Source organism: Urocitellus parryii, chromosome 7 (assembly GCF_045843805.1).
Source record: "Urocitellus parryii isolate mUroPar1 chromosome 7, mUroPar1.hap1, whole genome shotgun sequence".
Taxonomy (NCBI): Eukaryota; Metazoa; Chordata; class Mammalia; order Rodentia; family Sciuridae; genus Urocitellus; species Urocitellus parryii.
Genome location: NC_135537.1, coordinates 48,170,086 through 48,196,132, shown reverse-complemented (window position 1 = coordinate 48,196,132; position 26,047 = coordinate 48,170,086). Strand labels below are relative to the sequence as shown.

The 26,047-nt window shown below is 36.2% G+C and overlaps 1 protein-coding gene across 1 annotated transcript; it reads right to left on the bottom strand.

Annotated features, from left to right (window-relative positions):
• Positions 1–1,337: 1,337 nt before the first annotated feature.
• On the bottom strand, positions 1,338–25,551 carry Ca1 (carbonic anhydrase 1). The gene is made up of 8 exons (XM_026384047.2): positions 25,053–25,551; positions 11,592–11,648; positions 10,882–11,079; positions 9,409–9,527; positions 6,267–6,362; positions 5,427–5,489; positions 2,462–2,617; positions 1,338–1,670 (listed from the first exon to the last, which is right to left on the bottom strand). The coding sequence occupies exons 2-8, from the start codon at positions 11,626–11,628 to the stop codon at positions 1,554–1,556; spliced, it is 786 nt and encodes a 261-aa protein (XP_026239832.1). The 5' UTR covers positions 11,629–11,648; positions 25,053–25,551; the 3' UTR covers positions 1,338–1,553.
• Between the last annotated feature and the right edge of the window lie 496 nt (positions 25,552–26,047).

Below are 26,047 nucleotides of genomic sequence, written 5' to 3'. Positions count from 1 at the left end.
CAATCAATATCTCAATATCTCAAATCAATATCACTAAGAGATCACAGGACAGGTAACTATTTTAAATTTTCTCCATATTTAGCAAATACAGAGTAGTTTATACAGATTATCTTTGCAAAAAAAAGTATTTTGTATTTAGAGAAGCTTATGGGAGAAGAGGTAATGTATTACTTGGGTCCATATTTTAATAAAGAGGATTAATGTAAATTCTGGATTTCAATTAAAATATGTCAAAAGAAGTCTGTTAGAATGATTATTAGGTGCTAAATAAACACAGCCTCCACAGAGGAAGACCAAGATCCTCAGAGCAAAGAAGAATCTGCTGCTTCTGTCTAACTTTGATTCTAGTTATTTAGGGGTTTTGACAGATCCTGTGATATTAGCCAAAACAAAAATATTGGGATTGGCTTTGTTCTCTAATATGATTTTTTTTTCCAGATGAAAGAACTAAAGTAAACCACAAAGCTAAATAGTGGGCAAAGGATTTGTAAAATTCTGAATTTAGGCATAGTTATGGAAAAAGTTGACTTCAGGTTAATTGCACAAAAGATTGAATAATGTTTCTCTATGATTCTACACCCGCATGACTCCTTCAGAATTCTCCTCCTGCTCTTCCTCCTCCTCCTCCTTCTCCTCCTCCTCCTCCTTCTTTTTTTTTGTGGTACTGACATGCTAGACATAGACTCACTAAAGTTGCCCAGGCTAGCCTTGAACTTTGATCCTCTTTCCTCAGGTTCTTGAGTTACTGGGACTACAGGCAAGCACCACTTCACCAGGCTCCTTCAGTGTTTTTATAAACAATTCACTTGTGTCTTTTTTTTTTCTCATTTTAAAGTACAGATTCTGCCTGCAAATCGACTAGTTATACTTATGGCAAACAAACAAACAAACAAACACACTGATCTTTCTATTATAGGGAGAAAATGTGGAAGTGGTCTCTAGAAGCATCATCTTGATATATAAAAGATAACATTATTATCACAGGGGAAAAGATGGTAGCAATATTGGGCCAGCATACTAATACTATATGCATATGTCATCTTTTGTTCTGTATTTGCCTTTGAGAGTAAGCAAATGAATTTCTCAATATCTCACCTCAAGCTTCTTAGGTTATTACATTGGAGGCAAAATACTTTTGCAAATAAGATATTTAAGATTTTTTAATGTAAATGGAGAACAAAGCTAATGGTTTTTATAGAATGTATAATAGACAAGAAGGAAGAGATCAAACTATTTTATTGTTTTAGCTAAAATGAAACAAAGTTAGAGAAAGATACAAATCACTCAATTCAATTGTAAAATAATTCCACAAAATAAAGTTGAATTGAAGCATAAATTTCTGCATATAGATTACATATTTGCAGGCTTACAGATTTTTATCTGAGGCTTTAGGACCTAAAATTAATGTTGTTTTAGTTCTACAGATTAAATGTTGCAGGCATACTATCTTGTTAATATTGAAATAAACTTGTTTCCTAAAAATCATTATTTTACTGGATTATGTCAGCTGCAGGACCTTCTCTTGAGAGAGGATAACCTCCTTCTTAAGCCAATCAGAACGAAGCTCTCACAGTCCTGTCCTTCAGAGGCTGGGGTGGTCGGTTGTTGTGCTGTATAGGGACAGGGTTTTCTCCTTCAGCATTTGAAAGAAGACTGCGGAACTGTGCCAGCTGGAAGGATGAAATATAAAAGAATCAAAAGCAAGTAAGTCACACAAAGCACTTTCCTTCCATTATAATGAACACACTGTTATTTAGAAAACTGAATATTTAGAAAACTGCAGTATTTCACCATTGGGAATCGAGGAAGACCAAGATCCATTATGGTCCTTTAAACTAGGTATTTTGCTTAAATTATCAAAGATTGGGTTACAGAACACTAACTTTCTCACTTGTCAACTGGGGTACTTTGAGCAAGTGACATATACTTGGTGCCTCACTTTTAATATAGTACCTACTTCACTGGGTTGATGTAAAGATTAAATGGGCCCATACATGGATAGTACTTAAATGTGCTCAATACTAGAGTACCTACTATGTGCTTGATAAATGTCAGAGAGCAATAGATACAAGGCTTGTCCTGCATGTGTATTATGAGAATTGTCTGACAGAACACATGCAAGACACCTAATAAAAATATTGTTCAATCAATGATGATTCTTATCATCATCATTGTAAAAAATAATTAAAGAAACATTTTTAATATTTAAAAACTTGAGAGTAGTGGGAGTTCTGAATTCCACATTTTCTATTTTATGCACAAAGTAAAAACAGTATAATAAACATGCTTTTTTGGATAATTCAGAAGAGCTATGCCAGAAATGAATCTTTTTCAGTTGGAAAAGAAAATAAACTCCTCAGAAACCTGATTGAAATTATAATAGCTCCAGCTGGCACTGTCAATTGAAGAGATAGTTCTGCTTTGCACTCCCCGTTCCCACTCATTCACTTGGATACGCTACCTGTTCTGGGCTGATGCTGATGGTCTCTCTACAGATGAGCCAGGTTACACTCTCATGGAGAGGAGGATGAGTCAGAGAGCCAGCATAGGTCCAGTAATCCAGGGAAGAGGGAAGGAGAGTGGAGGGGTCAAAATTTGTAAACGGGGCTCGTTTGCCCTGGGAAAAAAAGGAAAAACTTGTATCATTATTTTGTGATATAATATAGTTATATCAATGTTACACATATGTACTATTTACCTTGTTATATATTATCTAGAGATTTTAGCTAAGAGTCGAATTGACTTTCTATATTTTATTTCCTGACTGGTATGTTTGTGGATATACAAACTAAAAACAATGGAAAAGGCAGAAGATGAACTATATAGATGTTTTAACTAAGAAATTTTCATCTTCATTTAATTGAAGATAAACAAAAGTGCAAAAACTTTTTACAATCTATGATCATCAAAAAATATTTAATTTCCAATATAAAGCATTTCTGTGTCTCTAGAAATGATGCTAGATTTTGTTCTAGAGACAGAGATATTTATTGACATGCAAATTGGTAATATATTAGTCTTCTCCCAGTTTCTTTTTGATTGTTTTTTATTTGTATGTGAAATGAATTGATATTTATATGCTAACCTTTTATGTATAGGCATTTTTGCCAGACTTTTATATCTGTTCTGTTTTTTAGCTGATTCTTTTGAATTTTCAGGGTAAATGTCAATTATTATATCATTTGTCCATAATAATAGTTTTATCTTTGCTTTCCCAATATTCATTCCAATATTTGCCCTTATTTCTTTACTATTATATTGATTCAGACTTTTAATTATGATGTTTAATTGTGATGGTCACAGTTGGCACCCTGTGACCATCACAATTAAACATCATAATAAAAATTAAAATCTTTCTTCATTGAAGTAGAAATGCTTCAATTGTTTTAAAATTAAGTTTGATGTTTGATTTGTTTCTAGGTAATAATCCTTTTTAAGTTTTTATTAGTACATCATAATTATATATAATAGTGAGCAATATTCTTCATCAAATTCTAAAAGTTTTCATTTATTTTGTTTTATCCTCAAGAATGGGTATGGAGTGGGTTATGAACTCCCAATTTTACCCCAAATGCAGATTGCAGAATCACGTCGGTTACACATCCACAATTTTACATAATGCCCAATTAGTAATTGTTGTATTCTGCTGCCTTTCCTATTCCCTACTATCCCCCCTAATGTATGAAATATGATATGTCAAGAGCTTTGTAATGTTGTGAACAACCAATAAAAATTAAAAAAAGAAAAAAAAAAAAAGAATGGGTATGGAGGTGGGTATGGTGGCAAATGCCTGTAATTCCAGCAGCATGGGAGGCAGAGGCAGGAGTTTCATGAGTTCAAAGTCAGCCTCAGCAATTTAGTGAGGCCTTAAGCAATTTGGCAAAATCCTGCCTCTATAAAAATATATATAAAAAAGTACTGGGGATGTGGCTCAGTGATTGAGTGCTTCTGGGTTTAATCCCTGGTACCCCCCCAAAATTCAATACCCATTCTTTTTCTTCTTTTTTTTAAAAAAATCTAATGCTTTTCAAGCATGTAACAAGTTGGTGATATAATTTCCATCTTTAATTTGTTTATATAATGAATTATATTTAGAGATTTTCTAATATTAATCACATTTCTGGGATAAACTCTACTAGTTCAGAAACATTACTCTCTTGATACAATGTTGAAGTTGATTTGCTGTAACTAATTTTAAGATTTCTTTTATCTATATTCCTAAGGAAGATTATCTTACAGTTTTCTTTTTGCATTATTTTTATCTGGTTTTGGTATTAAGTGTAATTAAATTGCTGAGGTGTATTTTGTCTGTTTCCTCACCTAGGCAACTGATACACAATTGTTTCTTAAAGGTTGAGGAATATTTTTTTCCCTAAAATGATATAGGTTCAGAGTTTTCTTTTAATGAATATTTTTGACAATCTTTTTTATTTATTTTTAGGCTTTTGGTCTATGTAGGTTTTCTAGCACCCTTTGAGTCAGTTCTCTTCATTTTTTCACAGATCATCCATTTTATATGAATTTTCAAATTTACTGGCATGATGTCATATTTTTTTCTTTTATATCTTCAGTTATATCCTCTTTTTTATTTTTAATAATATTTTGTAATGTTCCACTTTTCCACTACCAAAGTTGCCAAAATGTACTATTTTTTGTTGGTTATTCTAAAGAATCAACTTTTTTTTGTTGATGAAAATTTATTTTCTATTTAGTCATCATTTTTCTTTATTATTTTATTATTTTGTACTTTGATATTTATTCATTATGCCCTTATATTTTCTGTTCATATTTTAAAATATATCTTGGGTATTTTTTAATATTCTTTTTTTCTCTTTATAATATATTTATTTAGCTTTAATCTTTTTTGGAATTAGCACAAAACATACTTATTTTATATAAAAATATCAGAGTTCTCCACACTATGGGAAAAAAAGAAATCCCTGATTCTGTGGTTTATTTGCTGTTAAAGTGGTAAAGCTAAGGATGAATATTTCAAAAAATCCATTTTTTTAAACTTTAGTTGGGAATCATGATTATCAAACATTGCCCATTAATGGTATCTCTAAAGAATACTCTTCATGTCTAAGTTTTTGTACTTCTGAAAAAATATAGATATGTTTCATGAAGTAGAAAAACATTTACATTTCATTTGGGTTTAGTTTTTCAAGCAAATTTGGTTGACTCAGTAACCTGCTTTTCCATAGGCTTCATCCTGCTGAAACTGACAAATAATATGAAAATGAAACAAAACAAATCCTTGCACTGGGGTTTTTCTTAGACACAGACAATTTGTAAGTAGGACTTTGATTTTCAAATTAGCTTTTACACCAGTCTTCCTACTCCCACTTCAATAAGCAATTAAATGATTTTTTTTTTTTTTTACTTCCCTGGATTCCTGTTCTCAGAATTTAACTTAGTTTATTTACCTTGGTTTTAACTGCATTTAGAGCCTCAAGTATTTTCTGGAGCTTTGGGTTGGCCTGACCAACCTGGAGATTAAAAAAAAAAAAAAGTGATAAAGATTATAATCATGAGAATACTGTTGAACTAAATCAATCCTTCTCCTCCCTCCCTCCCTCCCTTCTTCCCTCCCTTCCTTCTTTCCTTCCTTTCTTTATTTAATGTACTTCAGTAAATGAAGAGAGGTATAATACTTTTCTCTATGCTTTAGGGGCAGAGATTCTGTTAGTGTTTGTCTTTGTAGGCCCTTGTACTCTATAAATTGTTCATCAGGTATACTGGCAGATAAAGTAGCAAACAGATCTTGTTTTAAATTAAATTATGAGCAAGATAATCAAAGCTATACAAGACAAAGTGGATATTTAGCAAAACTGTGATACAAAATCTTTTATTTTTGTCCTGTTCTATTAGTTATGATTGGCATGTCTTTGGCTTACTCTGAGTGCTCAATCAAGGTTAACTTGAATTATATAATTAATTTCAGAGTTATAAAACTTTTCAGGGACTCCAGAATAGAGGATTTGAGCAACATTCACTACTTTAATAATCTATTGAACTTTCTAGGGAAAATTCTCTTAATATTTCCTTCCTGATGAGATAGTAAATAAATAAATCCCTGTCTATGAGGTAGGAAGTTTAGAGAACAGGGATTTTGGTATAAGGAATCTGCTTATCTGTAGTTATAAGTAGAATAGGAATGTTCTAAAAAGAAGAACTCAAGTATCTTTTGCCTTCTGTCATCCTATTCTGAAGTCTGATTGGTAAGAAATAGCATTAGCAGAGCAGGGTGACTACCTGTAACTCACCTTCATCAGAATACCAATAATCGCCAAACCATCAGCCTTGGAGATTGCTTCTCTAATGCTAGGATACTTTGCAGAATTCCAATGAACAATGTGACACTAAAAACGACAATGTGGTTAGTTATTTATACAAAGGTAAAAGCAAAAAGGTAAGTTGCAAGTCAACTTGACCATATATGATAATGTGTTTAGCAGACAAAATACATGGGAACTTTTATCCGGTGAGTAGGAAGGTCTACATTCCACTCTTAGGAAGAGTGTACTGATGACAACTCCTAGGACCCATAAGTAAGATTTATTTTCCTACAATATCATCAACTATTCAATGTTAGTCCTTTAACAAAAAATCTCTCTCTGGCATGAAAAGATCAGGAAATCTGATTGACTAGCTCTAGGACAAACACTGAAGTAATTTCCCTTCACATGAGGTAATTTGCAGTAACTTTGAAAGAAGGGCTGCCTGGCTTGCCTGGGAGCCATGGCCAATGACAGAATCTCTTGGGCACATCAGAACTCTTGATTCTCCCTTTCCAAACCTGCCTTATTTTCCCTTCGTAGGAAGAGGTAATACTACCCATCTAATTAATCAAAAAGTACCACAGTTATCATCAACTTCTTATTTTCTACATCATATCTCACAGATGATATCTCTTCACTTGATCATAACTTTGAGTCTTTGCATTGGCTGTTGATTTTCTCTGGGATTTCTTTCCTTATGGTCTTTGTATAGCAGACATTTGTCTTGAGTTAAGGCTGAATTCAGATACTACTCCACAGAGAATTCTTTTTTGATTATCCAATATAAAACGACCATAAATAATTTCTCAAAATACTGCTTATCTAATCTCTCTTCTTCCTTTGCTTCCTTCCTTTATACATTTTTCTTTATCAAAATGAAAGCTCTGATAGCAAGTATTTTCTGAAAATAATATCTTGTGTATGGCAAGTGCATTCTCTCTCTCTCTCTCTCTCTCTCTCTCTCTCTCTCTCTCTCTCGTGTGTATTTTTAAATTAATTAATTAATTAATTTTGGTACTAGGGATTGAACCCAGGGGAATTTTTATCACTGAGCTACATACCCAGCCCATTTTATCATTTTATATTTTATTTTGAGACAAGGTCTCACTAAGTTTCTTAGGACCTTTCAAAGTTGCTGAGACTGGCCTTGAACTTTCGATCTTCCTGCCTCAGCCTCCATAGTCACTGGGATTGCAGGCCTGTGCTACTATGTCCAGATCAATAACAATTTGTTGAAAGAAAAAAGAATAATTAGGACAATATATCAAAAGAGGTCACTTCCCAGTCATGCTTGAAGTGTCATCTTATTACTTAGAGTTTTCTCTGATGCTGCCAGTCTAGATTCTGTCTCTATCCTTGATTATTCTTACTTCTATATCCCCAGAGTGCTTTCTGAATATTCACACTGGCATTTACTACTACGTTTGTTTAATCATAATCACTTATGCATATCTGTCTTGCTTGAGGAGTACTTGCTTGTGTCTTATCTGCAAAAATGTAACACTGCTGAGCACTTTCAGTGTGAAAGGAGCTGGCCTAAGTGTGCCTTATATGGGTTTACTCATTTCTCTCTCTTCAACAATTGTTTCAGGAACATACTAATATATTATCTTCGCTCTCTAGATAAGAAGATTGGGACACACAGCAATTTCTCCCAAAGATGTACCACCAGTGAGTGGCAGAACTTTGATTTGAACTCTGGAAATCAGCTGAGGAGCTTGCATTCTTCACCCCAAGGCTGTGCTACCTCTTAACCTGGAGTGTGATAGGTACCCACTTGGGTTTATTGAATGACTTGTTGAACTTTGTGACTGTCTCTCATAATTAGCCTTGATTTTATTTACTTTTCTCCATTTAGATGAGAGAATCAATGATTTAGATTTCTTGAATAATACCAAGGATCTTTCCAAAAACATAATACTAATTTAGATTCCTAATTCATTTGATTTTAGCCAACCTTCAATTTTTATGGGTGAGAAATGGCAGATGAACATTTAATAGATTTTATGCTGCATCAAAAGGTATCATCCAAACATTACAATAAAACACAAAGCAAGTTATATTTGTGTACAGTCCCCAAATCCTCTTTCATAATAAAAGATGCATTTACTCTCTACCCTCGCCATCTCTTTTGTGAAAATTTGTCCTGCATAATCACTTTCACTGGTCCATGAGATACAAGTATGATGCAATTAATTATTAAAGTATTTTTTTGTAAGAGAATAAGAACACAATGGAATAAAAATCAGAAGACATTATAATTATCCACCAATAGGGGCCAATTAAATAAATTCTGATGTATTTATGGAATTGAAATAATACACAGATGTTAAATGAGGTGTTAATAAACCTTTTGATTTGGAAAAATAATCATGATAATCTGCAAAGTGGGAAAAACACCAAGTTTCAAAAGTATATGTATTATAAAACTTATTTAATAAAAGTAAAGTTAACCTGTATATATGGGCATATATGTATTATGTATTTGCACATAACCTCCCTTTGAATCTTTCAGACCCTGGGTTGAATCTAATGCACATGTGCATATTTTTTTCTGTCGATACACAGATAATAATGTCTTGAAATGATCACAACCTCCCATATGAGGGCAGTTCAGGAAACGGTAGTCATTGGGTAGAGGCTGCTGCAGCTAGAACCTCACTAGGTGTGTGCTCCTCCCTGTGACCATTGCTGGGATTGAACTTGACCTCCTTGTAGAGACTTATTACTGAAGTGTTTCTGCCTGGCCACACCCAAAGGACAGGTGTGTTCCAAACTTGAAGTCTAAGTACAAAGAGAATAGTGATGTTCCCACTTAGGGTTAGAGTTTCAAAGGAAGCTGGGCCATCAGTGTTATGTTAGATCATGCTATTTTAGGCATTTTCAGAAGAGGTAAATTCTGGGCTCAGAGTGCTGCTCCAAGTTCAGCTATCCCTTTTCACATGAAAAATGTCCCTCAGTTGCCAAACATAGTGCTGCATCTGTTTGATTTTAATGGAGACTGGGAGTTCCTCACAGAGACCAGAATGCTCACTCCTTTGAAATCATTATGATGGTGACTTATGTAGTAGTGGAGCTACTTTGGGGAGTACTTGCAGTGTAAGTATCTCTTACTGAATTACATTACCTCTCCAGCATATTTGACTCCATCCACTGTGTGCTCAGAACCATACTCATTGGTACTGCCCCAGTGAAAATGGAACTGATTGAGTCTATAGCTGTCAGAGAGAGGACCACCTTTCAGCACTGGAAGAAAAGGGAACTACTGTTAGTTGGATGATCATAAATGCCAACTTCTTTGCACTTTTTAATATACCGACACAAATTTTTCTTTAGTAAAATGAAAGCAAACAGCACTGTCAAAGTTTTCATCTGATTTCTAATCCCTTCATCTAGGACAGTGGCATGTGTATGTATGGTGTATCTCTGGGTTTGGCTTGATAAGACAGAGTTCATGAGCTATAGACAGTTCCCAGCACAATTTTATCTATTTATACTTCCAAGAAAGTATACTGTGACATGAATGGATTGTATGATTAAGGGCTTTTCTTGAATCTCTAATTTGCAAGTTTATTCATTCCTTCTTTCAACAGAGATGGCATGCGTTGAAGGCTAGAGCAGTTTATTTTGAGTATCAAATTGCTTATCACATACTTTGTATTTAATCATGACACAACCATGCTAGCTTTATTGAGAATCCCTGGGCAGGGACCAAAAGAAAGCACTTGTGAGGCAAGGTTACTTGAAAAACTTTTATATCGAATGGCCTGCCATTCTGGAGAGTCTTTACAATCATAAGTACTTAAGCACACATGATACCAGACCTAATCTAATATTAATAAAAGACATAGCACCCAATGTACCTTAGGATTGGAACCTCATAGGGAAGTGCTAAAACAAATTTAGCTTTATCATCAGTAGAACTATCTTTGGGAATTGTTACAACTTATTCAACAAACATTTATGAAAAGCTGTCTATGTAGCAGGCAATATGACAGATTTCAGGGTAGGAGGATAACTCAGTTGTTTCCCATCTCTTTTCCCTACTGTGTTCACCCTCATCTCAATTAGAATATGTTTGTCTTTTTAGTTTTATATTCATAATTATTTGTTCATTAGACTTTTGGGGAAAAAGTAGTTTATACTGAGAGAGTGAAGTGAGCCTAAAGATCCTGGGATGGCCAGAGCAATAGGATGATGTCATTGAGGAGGAGAACAACTGCTGGGTGTGGTGGTGCATGCTTATAATCCCAGTAGCTCAGGAGTCTGAGACCGGAGGATTTCAAGTTCAAAGCCAGCCTCAGCAAAGGCAAGGTGCTAAACAACTCAGTGAGACCCTGTCTCTAAATAATAACACAAAATATGGCTGGAGATGGGGCTCAGAGGTTGAGTATCCCTGAGTTCAATCCCTGGTACCCTCCACCAAAATATCTTTACCACTTGGCCATTTTCTAGAAATCCAAAATGCCTCACCAGATAAAGGCAATGTTACACATTTGTACAAAATACTTGGGATGGCATTTTGTGTTTCTTAGCACTTTTGTTTCAATTTCCCCAATAGATTCTAAGGAAAAAATAACAGAATAATTTTAGGGCTCACCTGATTGGTTATCATTGTCATCAAAAGTCACATGGAAGGAGTGTCCCACATTGATAATTTCCTTGGCAGTTGCTGGATTGTAGGAGACACTGATGGGTTTCAGAGAGGTGTCACGTTTGGTTGCGCTGGTCTTGATGTCAATAGGAGACTGGTTATTTCCATTGGCAATGGGATACAACTTGCTCCATTGCTCAGGACCTACCAGGATGAATATATGTATACAATTAACACTTTACCGAATGCTTGATTCTAAGTTTGAGGACTCTACCTGTTTGCTTATTATAGTTTATTCAGCTGTCTTAAATGACATTCTGTTAATTGGAAATTCTGTCTTTGGCAGTGTCCCTTTTCTAAATTATACTGTAAAAGTTTGTCAGCATCAGTGATATAGGCTTATACACCTAGTCTATAAGATTAGACTATAAATATCTTACTATAAGCAATAGAGTGCAACAAGAATATATCAAATACCTTTCTTTTATAGATAGAGGTGCTCTAAAGAACAGCTAAAAGTATTTGCAAAGATATTGTAATTATTCAAAACAGTCAACTCAAACTATTGAGTTGTATATTATTTTAAAAACTTCATACCTCGTCTATTAGAAAAAGGAATAACTGTGGCTGTATATTATCTTAAAAACTTCATACCTCATCTATTAGAAAAAGGAATAAGCTCTTATTTTGATTTACAGGAAAAGAAGTACTCTTACCATTTTGGGCATCGTATCCCCAGTCTAAACTTGCCATGGTCTTCTAGTTTTCTTTCTCTGAAAACAAAAATAATACCTGGAATAACCAACTGCAACTTTGCAACTTTCACATGGAGTTTTTATAGAAACTTCTCTGCCCTTATGAGGCCACTATTTCATCATCTCTCTTGCTTATCAGGAGGTATATAAAAAAGGTGTTGTAACAAAAATGTCTACAAGGGTTAGCTCAGCTCTAATTATTTTATTTTACTATGAAAGATATCAAAATTATAGATTTTATTATGCCAAGTCCTCTTTCTTTTAGGCTATTCAAAAATATTGTCAAATGCAATTCTTTGTATTTTCCAAATTAAAAATATTTCATGTACTTAAGTTTTCCAATTTCACCCTTGCAATACTAGATACTGTAATCTAATAAGAAGATTAATTTGCATGTTTACAGGATGAACTGAGCTAGTATCATGAAATTAATTTAGAATTAGATAATGAAATTACTATTTGTAATATATATTATTCATAAAGCCCTTCATTCTGGAGCACTATTGGAATTCATAAATGGAGATTTATTAATACCAAAGTTAAATATTACATATATTTATTTTACATAAAATAAGTCTACTAGGATAAAAGCCTTTTTATTTGTAGTTCCATACAAATTTATACTTCATTTCAAGCTATTTTATTTTGCTAACACACTCTATAGAGTAAGAATTACCATTTTGTAGTAGAGAGATGTTCAGAACTTCACTTCAGCTAGCAAGAAGTCAAGACTTCTGCCTCTAGTTAAATTGCTTCCCTCACTATATCTCTGCCAAATGCCACGCTGGTGAGTTATGAGGTGGATGAGCCCCTAATTCTCCTTCTTTGCCCACAATTCTCTTAAGATCAATTGATAACTCACATCTATTGAGGTATGAGAAGGTCCACAGGACTTTTCAGGGAGGCAAAGATAACGGATTAGTATGTGTTGGTCTCTGGCTAGGTCCTTGTTTTTCAAGGCCCAACATGGGCTCACTGGGGATACAACCAGAAAAATAAGCTTCCAAAATAACGAGAGTTACACTTCGTTTCACAAGCTGGAATTGCCTAAGCTACCTGCAACCCCTGAGGAAGAGGGGGTCAGGAGCCATTTTTGGCAAGACTGACTAGTTTGCTCCTCTGTCCTGATGGTAGAACACTGCCTTGTGTGAAGAATGGACAATGGCTCACGAATAACTACTGAGTGGGAAGAGGCTAAGCTTCCTTTCTATGGCATTAATAAGCATAAGGGGACATGGCTTAAAAGGGACCTTCTAAAAATTTTAAATTTTAATTTACTATTAAAAACTGGATATTGCTGTATTTATTCTGATTATAGATGTTTTTATTGTGTACAACGTGGTGTTTTGAAGCACACATACATGCGGAATGGTTAAATTTAGCTAATTAACAATTGCATTGTCTCACATAGCTATATTTGTGGTGGTAGCATTTAACATCCACTCTGCATTTTTTAGTAATACAATAAATTGTCGTTAACCATAGTCACCTCACTGTACAATAGATGTCTTGAAATTATTCTTCCTATCTAACTGAAATTATGTGTCCTTTGGCCAGCCTCTTTAAACTATAAAATTGAATGATTAAATTAATCAACATATTTGGAAAAAGACAACCCCCACTTCATTACATGATTACAATATGATTCATCACATGAATACCTTAACACTCATTTAAAGTTTTAGGTACAAAATTACTTAACTATTATGACCCTTTATTCTCTTATATTCTCAGGGTGTGTTTGAGTACTCCCACAAGCATAAAATTAAATAGAGGATGTAAAATTTAATGAGCACCTATAGTTTAATCCCTAACATCCTCCAATTTACCTTGACCCCTCTTTTTTTGCTCAGAGTCTTTTCCTCTCCCAACTTGACATCTACACTAAGTTCAAGATGTTTAATTTTGCATTCATTTCAATTTCATTCATAGACATCTTCCAGTATGCTTTTCTAGGGTTATAATCTTTGAACTGATATATCAAGAACGTGTTCAATCTACATAGCCTCTGGTCTTCTAAACTGCATATTTCCTAAGGTGATCAAATCCAAAAACATTTTTTGTTTTTATGTTTTTTGTTTTTATGGATAGACTATTCTGAATAAATCCATATGCAATTAAAACTTAATCAAGAGCAACAAGACCATTTAATATCTATAAACATCTCTAAAATGATACCTCTATGATGGCAGGACCTTGTCTATTTTTTCACCACTGTATGCTCTTTATCTATAACCTGGCTGGAAAATAGTGGTGCTCAATAAATGTGGAGAGGAGAGTTATATATCATTTTTAACTTCAACTATTTTATTTTTATGAAGACTGGAAGGACAGAATGCTCCTCAGGGACTAAGCCTACCCAACGCATTGATCTAAACTCAGCAGTGTGTGGCACACTGATGTGTGAGCATGTGAGTGAGCTTTGCTAGAAGTAAACTCATGATCATATTTGGACTAAGGAAAAAGAAAGTTTCCCTTCGCTGTTCTATTAATGGGAGAAATGAGGTGACCAACTGTGTCTGTCAGTCATTGCTGGGAGAGTGACAACCTTGGTCCTTGTAAGTGTCAAATTTTTTAACACTTTATAAATGTCAAACTTTAACTCTTCAAATATGGTTTGAACTTTTGACATATACATTTTAAAAGTTCATAATTCTTAAGGATTTTATTACCATGATTGAAGGAAATTTTCAAACTTGTATTTCTTGTCTGAGAATATTTTATTTTTGAAAACAATTTTCAAATCTGTTGATGAGTATTTTTTATTAACAACTAAGTCAACTCTGCTAGATAACCACTTTAACCTATAGCATAGACATAGATATATTCACAGTATCTTAAATATTCATGCTTCTGTTTGAATTTTAAATTGTCTAATTCACTGACAAGCTTATTGAAATTACGGGTTGGAAAGATACACTGAGAATATGAGTTTGTGAATTTTTAAGATAATAGTTAGGAATCTCTTCTACTGCATGAGTGGCTAATGTAGGTTGGCACATTAGCCATACCATCCTCATATTTATCTTTAAAACTGAGAAATATCATTTTTATCTTGTGTTTATAATTAGAAGGGGAGTTAGTATGCCCTCCTATAACAATGACAACATTAAGTAGCATTTTTCATTTAAAAAGAAAACAATATAAATGCACAATGCTTTGTAAACCATAAAACACTGCACAAATTTAAGTGGTCAAGTTAGCCTAAAAAAAAAGTTAATTTTAATTCTCAGGAAAATAGATGATTATATAAAAACAAAACAATGCAAGGGATTGAATGTGGTCTGAAATTCAAACAATTGCATAACAGATATTTGCTTATGGCATATTAAACTAAACTCTGTGTGTTTAGAAAAATTCTTAAGTGTAAATTTTAAAGGAGGTCAAGGTCAGTCCTGTCAATCATTTTTGTCCTAACTTCTTTCGTGCACCTTTTTGGGGTGTCTATCTAAAATTATATTAACAAATGTTCCAACTCACCTAATAACTTCATTAGCTCCTTTTCTCAAAGGAGCTTTTATCAAAGACTAGATTTCTAAAATACATTCACAATTAAATAGGTCCTTTCTCAATCTAGTGTTTCTTAATGTATAGTTTGCAGATCACCTGCCTCAGATTCACCTGAAGGTGATACTAAAATTTATGTGTGTGTATCTAATTCAATTTCTTACTTTGGTGAAATGACCTTAGCCAATTTGGGTGGTTAATAAATATCAATCTCTTTTTGTAAGTATTGATAGCCTTATTACGGATACCTTGGGGGATATTTGATTCTACCCCCCAAAATCTATTACTGAGAGATATATATTTAAATGAGGGCAAGTCTCTGGCCAAATTCCTCAGCTGGACAGTGTTATTAGCAAACAGGCACATAACTTATCTGAGGTTGCAGGATACCTGCAAGTGACACTAGCCACTTGGACCCCTTGCAACACTGAGGAATGGGACCTCTGTGCATGTGAGGCCTGGGATCTGTTTTTTTTTTTTAACCAGGCATTTCCCTGGGGATATTTGAAAAACACATTTGGGCACTTCTACAACCCCTTTTTAAAGATTCTAAATGACATGCTGGACATGCCTTGTCCTTTAGGAAAACAGTGAATTAGTATTCATTTTAGCAGCCACTTCACAAAATACTCATTCTTGTATGAAATTAGTCTCTTTTCTCATCAGATTTCTTAAGTTTATAATGCATTTAGTAATATCCAGAGAAGAAATGATTTTTTTCATTCATTTTTGCCATACCCTTTCAACTCTCCAGTCAGTATGTTAAATATGGGCCAGTAGTCAGTATGTTAAATATGGGCCAGTAGCTTGCTCCGCAGTAGTGTCTGTATCAAAAGCTCAGGTCAGATCCATTATTAAGTAGAGGCAATGCTTTTTGGCAGGGGAAATATCCATTTTTGCATGCAGGAGGTTGCCATTTTAATTTGTTCTTATTTGATCCTCCTTCGAGTAGATTTATTTAAAAATAAAAAAGGAGGCAAGTGTGCTATTTGAACTAGCAGTTTGCAGAATGACACCTTATCCAAGGGCAGAGAGAGAAGTATATTATGGAGCTTCTCTTCACTGATCTTAAAATAGTGAACAAAAATTCATAATGGACTGAGGTGACATTTACAGTGTTCCTTCAGTCCCAGACTTCTTTTGCTTCACAGCTATTACATTAACCATAGAATTTTTTTCAATAGTGCTATTTCTTTTGTGTGTCTGTGTGAACCTGGGTTAATAACTCACCTTGAAGTTTTTTTTTTTTTTAAATGAGTATTAGAGATACAGACAAGCAGCAGATACACTGTAAAAAACTTTATTTTTCCTGGGTGTACTTATCATACAGAAAGCTGTGTGGACTATGCTTGAGTAGGATGGGGGAGTTAACTGCAGCCAGAGAGAGAAGGACCCAGGGCTCTGCCAGAGCTTCCAAGACTTCAACTCTTGGACGAAGCCTATTAGCTAATCAACCCTGAAGCCACAGGGCATAATCCTCCCTAGGGATTTTTCTGAGAAATAGCTAAGGGGTAAACAGAATGATTACAGTTGCTTTTCAAGAAAGAAGTACTTTCTTTTAGAATAGTCCCCATAGAATGGGGCTTTATCCAACTATAGTTTTAACTCACATGATCCTATTTATTAACTTTTAAGGAACCTGTGAGTTGGTTAATATAAATGTCCATTTTTCTATTTCAAAATGAAAAAAAATGAATTTCACAGATGAGGAAGCTAAGCCACTTGTCGAAAGTCAGATACAAGCATTAGAATTAGAAGGATAAATCTTCAAACCCTGCCAAGAATTCTTCCCACTATGAAAAAATTATTGATAAAATCAAACTAACAATAGCTTTTTTTCTTCCATCACTTTTTACTTTATTATCATAAAGAGTTCATTCATATGAGAAGCTATCATTTCAAAGCAGTCATTATAGTTTCCCTAAAATAGGTCCTGTATGTCCATGTAGACAGGGCTTGGTTCTATCTGTGGGAGGTGGTGGTGGGATATGGATCATCCTCTCTCCGAAATGAATGCATGCTGTGAACTCTCCCATTTCCAGAGCCAGCCTGCCCCGAATCATGGTGCTCTCTCATGTATTCCCACTGCTTATCCTTCCTATTTATTTTGGAGAAACCAAGCTACCAAGGTTTATACTCCCTTATCCCAGTGTAGCTGGTGAAGGCATATTCTGCATTTCCATAAAACCTTCATTTTTTTCTAGTCCTGGGGTAAAGAATCAGAGCACAAAACAGAAAAGAATAGCTCCTCCTTCCTTCTACTTGTCGGATAGAAAGTAAGCAAGCAAGCAAGCAAGCAAGAAAACAAACAAAAAAACAGTAAATATGTGTTAGAGTCCCTAAAACAAGATTTTAGGAAAGATCCTTATCCTTTTAGCAAAAGGCAAACTAGCAAGATTTAAATGAAATTCCTTTTTTTTTAAAAGTCTCTCTCAATATTTTATTTTTTATATTTTGATTCCTTTTTGATCCTGTCTCCCTTCTGCAAAGGATTACTTGGGAAATTAATTGTTGTGGTTTAAATAAAGTTGTCCTCTAAAGCTCTTGTGTTAATGCAGGACTATTCAGAGGTGAAATGATCAGATGATGAGACTTATAACAATCAGTTCAGCCCAGTTTGAATGGATTGACTGGGTGGTTATCGTAGGCAGGTAGGGTGTGCCTGAGGAGGTGGGTCACTGTGGGTATGCCCTGAAAGGGTTCTCCCCTGTGGCCCTGTCTCTCTCTCTGCTTCCTGGCTGCCATGAATGGAGCAGCTCCTTCACCACACTCTTCCGCCATCATGTTCTGCCTCACCTTGGGCCAGGGCAATGGAGTTGGCCCACCGTGGACTGAACCTCTAATATTGTGAGCTAAAATAAATTTTTCCTCCTCTAAGTTCTTCTTGTCAGGTATTATGGGCACAGACATATTAATTTAGCTGATAGAGGTCAGAATTTCCTCTGTTTTTCTTTCTGATTTTTTTTCCCCAAATTGTTCTAGACCAAAAAGAGTTAACCTGAATATATAAAAAATAGTAAGCTGATCTCTAAGATAGATTTAGCTATAAGTAGATGATGGGTTTTAAGGACTTTTAAAGATCTCTGGTTATTATAGTATGACTCTTCCTTAGCAACAATTCCCATAGAAAGAGGGCATAGGATTTTGTCGTCTGGTTTCTTAGAGCTCCTTTAGTTTCTGGAATCAGAAAATTTTGGAGAAGCTGCTTAGGCAGCAGTTCTCAACTGGGATTTAAAGGCCTTACGTTTCAAAACTCCAGGGTTATAAGTGAAAAGGTGTCAAATGAAAGGATTCTTTTTGTGTCCCCTCGCACTGAGTTTATCTGGCACTGTGGTGGAGTCCCTCAATAGGCAATATTTGGAAACTGCAATGATAGACCTAATTCCTTTAAGAGCGTCCTGGACTCTGCCTTCACTAGTTGGTAAGCTTCCATATAACCTTTGTGCAACTGCCTGAGGATTACAAAATGAGGGAATGACATGTTGGCAAGTGTCATAGTTTTCCATCATCACCCAGGAGGCAGCCGGAACCAGTCTGGTGAGAAAGAACTCCAGGAAAAACACCTCCCAGGTTCATATCAATAACACTTTTAAAATGGAGACCCACAAGGTCCAAGAGAGTCCTAAGGATCTTAATAGTTAAGAACCATACTCTGGTTAGAATGAAATCATGAGTGTAGACTACTTAGAACAAATAAAGCTGGTTTTCTACAGTGATCTGATCTGGGGAAGATGAATTCCTGGCAATGTTCTCAGTGCCTCCTGCTGGTAATTCCTAGGGGCACTGCCTAGCCAGGGTTCACATTTGCTGTTCTTATACTGTGGTCTTTTGTTGCTCCTGTGGAAAGCTCTGGGCATTCTTGTAAATTCCCCTGCACATCTGGACAGAGTTTTACTGTGCGGTTGCTTGCAGCTGGCCCCAGCTGTTGCTTCTCTTTTCTATCTTATTTTATTTTTCTGTTTTAAGACTGTTTTTCCATTCCTCCTCCCACTTCTGATTACTGGCGAACATGATATTATTTATAAGGGCCACTGGCTTCTTCCAAGGGATCCTTGACTATTTATATAAAGCCATGTCTGGATAGGGGACTGACTGTGCCATTTCATTTGCTTAATAATTTTTAAAAGAACCATTTTCACTTTAAAATCAGAGGCACTCCATGAAGCTTTGCTTAAAGCCTCCAGTCTCTAAAATGTGTTGGAGTAGTAGTAAGGGAGTAAGGAATCATCTTTTGGCAGCTGCTAGATATAATGAAATTTGAAGAAAAGAAAGATAGGGTGTCTTTTATTAGATCGAATATTGACAGCAATGTTCTGACATGATGGACATGCCTTCTGTATGAGACGAGTATGACATCCACTCAGAAAACAGCCCAGTGGGGAGAGAAATGCCAACCATAATAGATGTGACCTTTCAGTGCTTTGGCCATTGGCATTGCCCAGGGGTAATCCTAGATCACCCATTTTTCCATTTGGATGTAGCTAAGACTGACAGGGCAGGTGTTCTGCCTAAGGCAACTGATTTATGATCAGTTTTCAGTCTCCTTCCTATTATTGCCTCTTCCAAAGCAAGCCCGACAATCCAGTTCTTTTCACTCCCTCTGCAGAGAACCCAGAGGCAAGGACCAGATGTATTTGTTATTAATTATAAGGCTGCTTGCTGTCGAACCAACATAAAGATCAATAATAAATTGTGGTACCTTAGAGATATTTGGCGTTGCTATTAAATTCAGTAGGATTAAAATGCAGCTACTGACAGAGGACTTGAACCAAGTGTCTAGATGAAGCTAAATTGAGCACAACTTAATCCCTTCATCATAATACGAACAAGCAACAAAACAAATGGTACCATAGCAGTTGGGCTTTGCCTCAGGCTCCATAACTCTGGTTGCTGAAATAAGCTGTAGATTGATTTTTGCAACATTGTTACTCATGCAGTGTCACTGATGTCACCAGCCCGTCTCCTTAAACATCAGGGTTGCATCCAAACCAGTCAACCCATCTCTAAGGGATGGATGGAGAGTTTGGAACTCAAAGACCCATGACTTCAAAGAGAATAAGATTTGGAATAGATGTCACTGAAAGTGGCAGGGGAGAAAACCACATTTGGCTCTAATCCATGTTACAAGTGGCACTTGCAGAATCCTGCTCCTTCTTTTTATATGACCTCAGCAGGGAAAGAGCTTAAAACCAGTGCTGGGGACATAAATTCTAGTTACATCTTGGAATAGACATGTGAACATGTCTTTTCTGGTAGCTGAATTTAGTTTAGTTTGAATATCAGACCTATACTTTTATGCCTGGTCTCTGCTCTGTCATTTGTCATCAGGAACAACTCAGCTTTCTGGACAGGCTCTAGTCCTCCAATCTGGACTCTGACTTTGCCTTTGACGTATGGTTGGCCTGTGTCACAGCCACTGACTGCTGCCTGTATCAGGACTCAAGCTTCCTCTGCCTGCCAGTTCAGCCTGGCTTCTAGTCTAGGACCCTCTTATCCTCTGCTGTTCAAAGACCATTAGTTGAATTCAGGCTCAGGTAACAGTTTGGAGCATTGGCTGAGTTTAGGTCTGGAGAATACTGTCCAGGGATCCAAGCCTTAGGGAAAGAGTACATTCTAGTTTGAGCCAGGTACAAAAGGCACTGTGTGCATGGCAGTGATCGAAAATGTGAGGAAAAACATCTGGCCTAAATGGGAGAAGAAGAATATGGGCCATTAATTGTGTGCCACACTAATACTATCATAAAGCTATGTACTTCCAGCTCAGCTGACTTGGACAGCATTTGCATCTTGAGGTTCCAATACATTGTAAAAAAAATCACCCATAGATGTTTTAACGTATAACTTCAATTCTTTTTAATAGGCACTATGTTCCTGTGGTTCTAAGTTCAAAGGTACAAAAGAGTTTAGAATACCCTTTCCTCTTATTGAAAGTTTGAGAACCACCCATAGAACAGAGGAAAGGGAATTGGAGGAGGAAAGCGGGGAGGGAAAGATAAGGTACTAGGGAATGAAATTGATCAAGGTATATTGTTATATCCTGTTGCATGTACAAGTATGTACAAGTATGTACATGCAACAGGATATAACAATATACCTCAGGCTCAGGAGGCTGAGGCAGGAGGATTGCAAGTTCAAAGTCAGGCTCAGCAACTTATTGAGGCCCTCAGCAACTTAGCAAGACCCCGTCTGAAAATAAAAAATACAAAGGACTGGAGATGTGGCTCATTGGTTAAGCACCACTGGGTTAAATCCCCAGCACCAAAATAAATAAATAAATACATTCATTAATTTAAAGTTAATTTAAAATATCAGTGTTTCTTAAGATGCTTTCCCTCATTTCATTTCATTTGAAAATTAAATATCTCTCTACGGGAATAATAATTCAAAAGTTCCATTGGAATTAAGTGTAGTTAGTAGCCAAACATCAGGAAACAAAATTGCTTTAAAGAAAGGAAAGGAAATAAGGCACATAAAAATCTGCCAAAGTCCTCTGTGTGTTAGAAGAAAATAAAATACAATTCTTCAACTCTTAAAAAGCTTGGTGAACTATAAAGCCATTCACAAATATTACTTGTTACAAATTCCAAGGTGCTTATGTGAAATCCTAGGGATACATATTTCAGAATTCAGAAGTTTTCAGATTTTATGAAAATAATACAATGCAAAGTCTAAACTACATCATTAATTTCCTTCATAAGACCTGAGGGAGCATATTATTATTTCTGTAGTAAAATGTGTGAGTATGCTAAGTAGAATAAAAAGTCTAAGTAGATTTATGTCAGCTTAAAGTAGGTTTTGCCCACAGATGAGTTCAAGTTAAGCCAGGTCAGGTTTTTGCAGGGAAACTTTTGGTTTTTAGATATTGGGATTTTAGGACTGGAGATAAGAAATTGTGAATTTGCATTTTCAGCCCCTGTGCTGAACAGGTCAACACAAAGGCAATGTGAGTTGCGGGAAGACCATATGGACACAGGGGATCTGAACACCTGATCTCCATTTACTCCTCAAATATATTGTGGAAATTATTCAATTCTATAAGCCTCCATGTTTTTCTGTGAACACTGAGGGAAAGACTCCTACTTTGGAGGTTGCAACGGTCAGCTGCTATTATTGTCCATGAGAGGTGGTTTCTAATGAAACAGAATACAAGCTCTATTTTTTATTGTTTCAAATTTGAAGGGAGCAGGAGAAAAGTTTAGGGATTTAGTATAAAAATCCCAACAAACTTCTTACAGAAAAAAAGGATGAATCCCCCAAAGCTTTCTCTCTGGCACTTAATTTTATTAAAACCTGTTAGGCTTGGCAGGGCAGCACTGACTGAAGCTCAGAGTCAGGGGAGTTGCCACTCAAGTGAATCTCCCAAAAGGGTACCAAGAAACTGCACAGTGGGTTGACCCCAACCTTAACCTGGGGAGAGAAATCCAGACCCAGGTGGCCTGTCTCTACCCTACTCATCATCTTGTAGTTCTATTTTTAGCCTGTGAGAGTGACTGTGAATTTATTTATTTCTTCATGTAACAATTCTTTTTGAATGTTGACTAAGCAAAGTTATATGAAAATATTCAAGAAATACATAGACATGGCCCTATGTTCATGGGTATTATAGTTTATTGTGGACTCACAATGAACAAGAAAATAACAGTAGCCGCCTACAAGTTCTGGCACATTCTCTAAAGGAGTTAACTGGGTGGGTGGTGGTAAGGGCCCGGCATTGTAACTATGGGGCAAGATCCAAGACTGTAGAGGCTGGAGCTGTTTCTTCTGCCTATAACACTCCATCTCTGTAGAGCCACTGATCTGGTTCTCCTCTTTACTCAGGTTTAGACATAGCACCACCTCTCAGAACAGCTTCCTGACCACAATTAACATCTCCATTTTTGCAAGTTACTCTCTACCTGTTACCCCAGTTTATTTCTTCAGAGCTTTTTAAAAATCATTTAAGATCATCTTGTTTATTTTTTCACTTGTTTATTATGTGCTTTCCTCCTCTAGGAAGAAAGATTCATGAGAGTCATGAACATTTTATCCAGTATCTGTGGATACCTAAGCATTGGTTGAATGAATAAAGGGAAGAGATTTTGCAAAGGCCCTTAGGTAGGCAAGAGCTTGGAGCCTTAAATAGAATTAGGTGTTTCAGTCTTGCCACTTGAATGGCTTCCACTGAATCTGGGCCCCCTGCCCTTCACACCCTTACCTTGTTCTCCCCTATGTTTGGTCGTGTGATTTTTAAAAAATAGTTTAAGCTGCTGAATTTTTAAGGGGTTTGTTGCATGTGAAGGAACTGAAACAGAGCTAAGGCACTGTAGAGAGCTGGGCTATGTCCTCTCTTCATGAAAAGGTGCTCTGAGAATGTAATGGGTAACTAACCCAGGCCTGGATACAAAATAAACTAAGGATACTGTGAAAATTAGTGCCTGGGAAAGGGAGAGTTCTCCTTCCCTCCCCTCCCCTTTCCAGACAGCTGGTTTTCAAGGAAACTAATTAGCAACAGGCACTCTGACATTTTGGATACAAAGGACTTTCCTTAGGATCTAATAATTTCCTTTGAAGGAAACGCCCCTTTGAAGGCTGGGGCCCGAGGCTAGAGTTTTACCTTGTAAGAGGATCAGTCTCCTCTATTGCACTCAGCTTTTGTAAACACACTTCCTGCCTGGAAACACACACAATCATATATCGTTTTTTTGAAACCTTGTGCACAATCATGTATCATTTTAGATTGGAGAATTTATGACACTAGGTAGTTTATAGATGTTGGGAAAAACTGGTTAAGGGACTCTCAGAGTCTGCAGTGCTGATCTCCTCTGGGCCCGCCAGTGTAAAATAAAGTTTGGTTTCTCCCACTCTTCAAGTGCCCTTTGCTTCTGCTTGCCTGATTTTCCCAATAAGATGAGCTTAGGGAAGTGGATAGGAGCACCTGACATGTGTACGGTTATTTTATATTAAACCCAATGGTAAATTATTAACAAATTTAAAGGGACAAGATCCATGACTGAAGAGGCCGGTGAGGAGGCTATTCCAATCATCTATTGCTGCTTTGACTAACGGTGGAAGAGACCCTATGCCAGTTTCCAGGCGCATCAGGGACATCAGAGAAACTAGTTTCCTTTTCTTGGAACACTCTATTGGAGGCCTGGGCCTCCATTCAGAAAGCTGGTTAGTATACTAAAGAGATGACAGGAGAGGCCTTAAGTCAAAGATCACCCCATTCATGAAAAGGGGACATAGCCCACCTCTCTACAGCAAGAGTCCAGCCTGCCATGGAAGGCCTCAGATATCATTTCTTATTCCTCACACTAAAGTGATTAATATCACTCTATGAGAAAAATGAAACTTAGATGGCTTCTAGAACTTTGTTCAAGCTTTAACAGAGGTGGAGGTGGTATTTTAACCCAGAGCTTGACTAATTCCAAAAGCCAATGTAAGAGATTGGATGGCTCTGGACTAGTGAAATGTGAGGATCCTGGTGATATGTGAGAAAAAGGAAAGGTTGTGTTAGAATTAGAAAGAAGAGGAAAGGAAGGGATATTCCAGGAAAGCAACTCTTCATCTTGATTCTCTTTACCCAAACTGTATCCCTCCGAAGAAGTGTGACTTTCAGTGACAACGGCTCCTAAGTCTGATCTCTGAAGAACAATCTCATTTAAGTTTTCCATACTTAGGATTGCTTCAAGTTATGTTAAAACTTGTTTGTAGTAGTTAATAGCAGAAAACTAAAAACAAATTATATGTCAAACAGTAGAAGAGTGGACAAATACACGTGGCAGTGTTATATCTTGGAGTAAGAACTATATGCACCAATATAGATAAATCTCAAAAATATAATTAATCAAAAAGCCAAATTGAAGAACAATGAATAAGGTATAACACCAATTATATAAAGTTTAAAATGTGCATTAAAATTAACAAATAACTTACGGTTCCATACTATGTAGTGACAACATAAACAGTGTACTTGAAAAAAGTAGCCACCAAATTCAGGTCATCACAATCACCTCTTGGGGGTGAGGGAAGAGAAAGAGAATAGAAGGTGAAGATTTAAAATATCTTATTATTTTCTTCTTCTTCTTCTTTTTCATCTTCTTCTTCTTCTTCTTCTTCTTCTTCTTCTTCTTCTCCTTCTCCTTCTCCTTCTCCTTCTCCCTCTTCTTCTTCAAAAAATGAAGAAATAGGACAATAGGAACCAAAGAAATGGTCTTCGAGATGGATTTGGCGAGATCAACAGTCAAGGTAAAGTTGCTCTGAGGGTCCAGGTAACAAATTGCAATACCTGGGGCACATTCAGCCCATTAGTTCACAAAGTACAATATAGTAGCTTGAGCACAGCGAGGACGGAAAGAAACACAGTGTCACTTGATACCTTGAAGTCATAGAGAAAGTAACCACAGATTGTACCTTAGTCAGGAAAGCCACATTCCAAGTACAGTTATCAGCAGCCAAGATGGAGGGAAAGTGTCTTTTAAAAATGGCTTTTGAGGTAATAAAAGCCATAAGAGGAAGGCTGGATGTGCGAACATGAGCAGACTTGTTTCTGAGCACAGGAAATATCCTGGAGGGTGCCAGGAATTGACTGGGTGATGTTCTCACTGGGGTGGGTGTGAGGAGGATCTGTTCTTGCAAGCCAGATCTATGAATCAGTGACTTCATTTGGTGGATGAGGCCTAGGGGAATTCAAATAACACTTAAAAATAGAAATACCTGAACTAGCTAACATGTAAGTAAAAATAAGGTTCGGTGAAATGCAAATGATTGGTCAAGAAGATCTGGAAGAAGAAAGATGATGAGCTTAAAACTAAAAGAAAGGCTGACATGAAGATGGACGGAGGCAGGAGAGGAAGCTGGAGGAAGAGAAGGCCAGTTTCACTCAGGGATAGCTTCTGTTAACTTTCATCTCTGCAAGAATCCTGTAGAAG

What these genes read in the sequence shown, in the direction of transcription:
- Ca1 (XM_026384047.2), bottom strand. Translation starts at nt 11,628, where the DNA reads ATGGCAAGTTTAGACTGGGGATACGATGCCCAAAATG. An exon ending in TGACAATGATAACCAATCAG is followed by an intron (nt 9,528 to 10,881) that starts GTGAGCCCTAAA and finishes CTTTTCTTCCAG; the next exon opens with TGCTGAAAGGTGGTCCTCTC. An exon ending in GAGTCAAATATGCTGGAGAG is followed by an intron (nt 6,363 to 9,408) that starts GTAATGTAATTC and finishes TGTCGTTTTTAG; the next exon opens with TGTCACATTGTTCATTGGAA.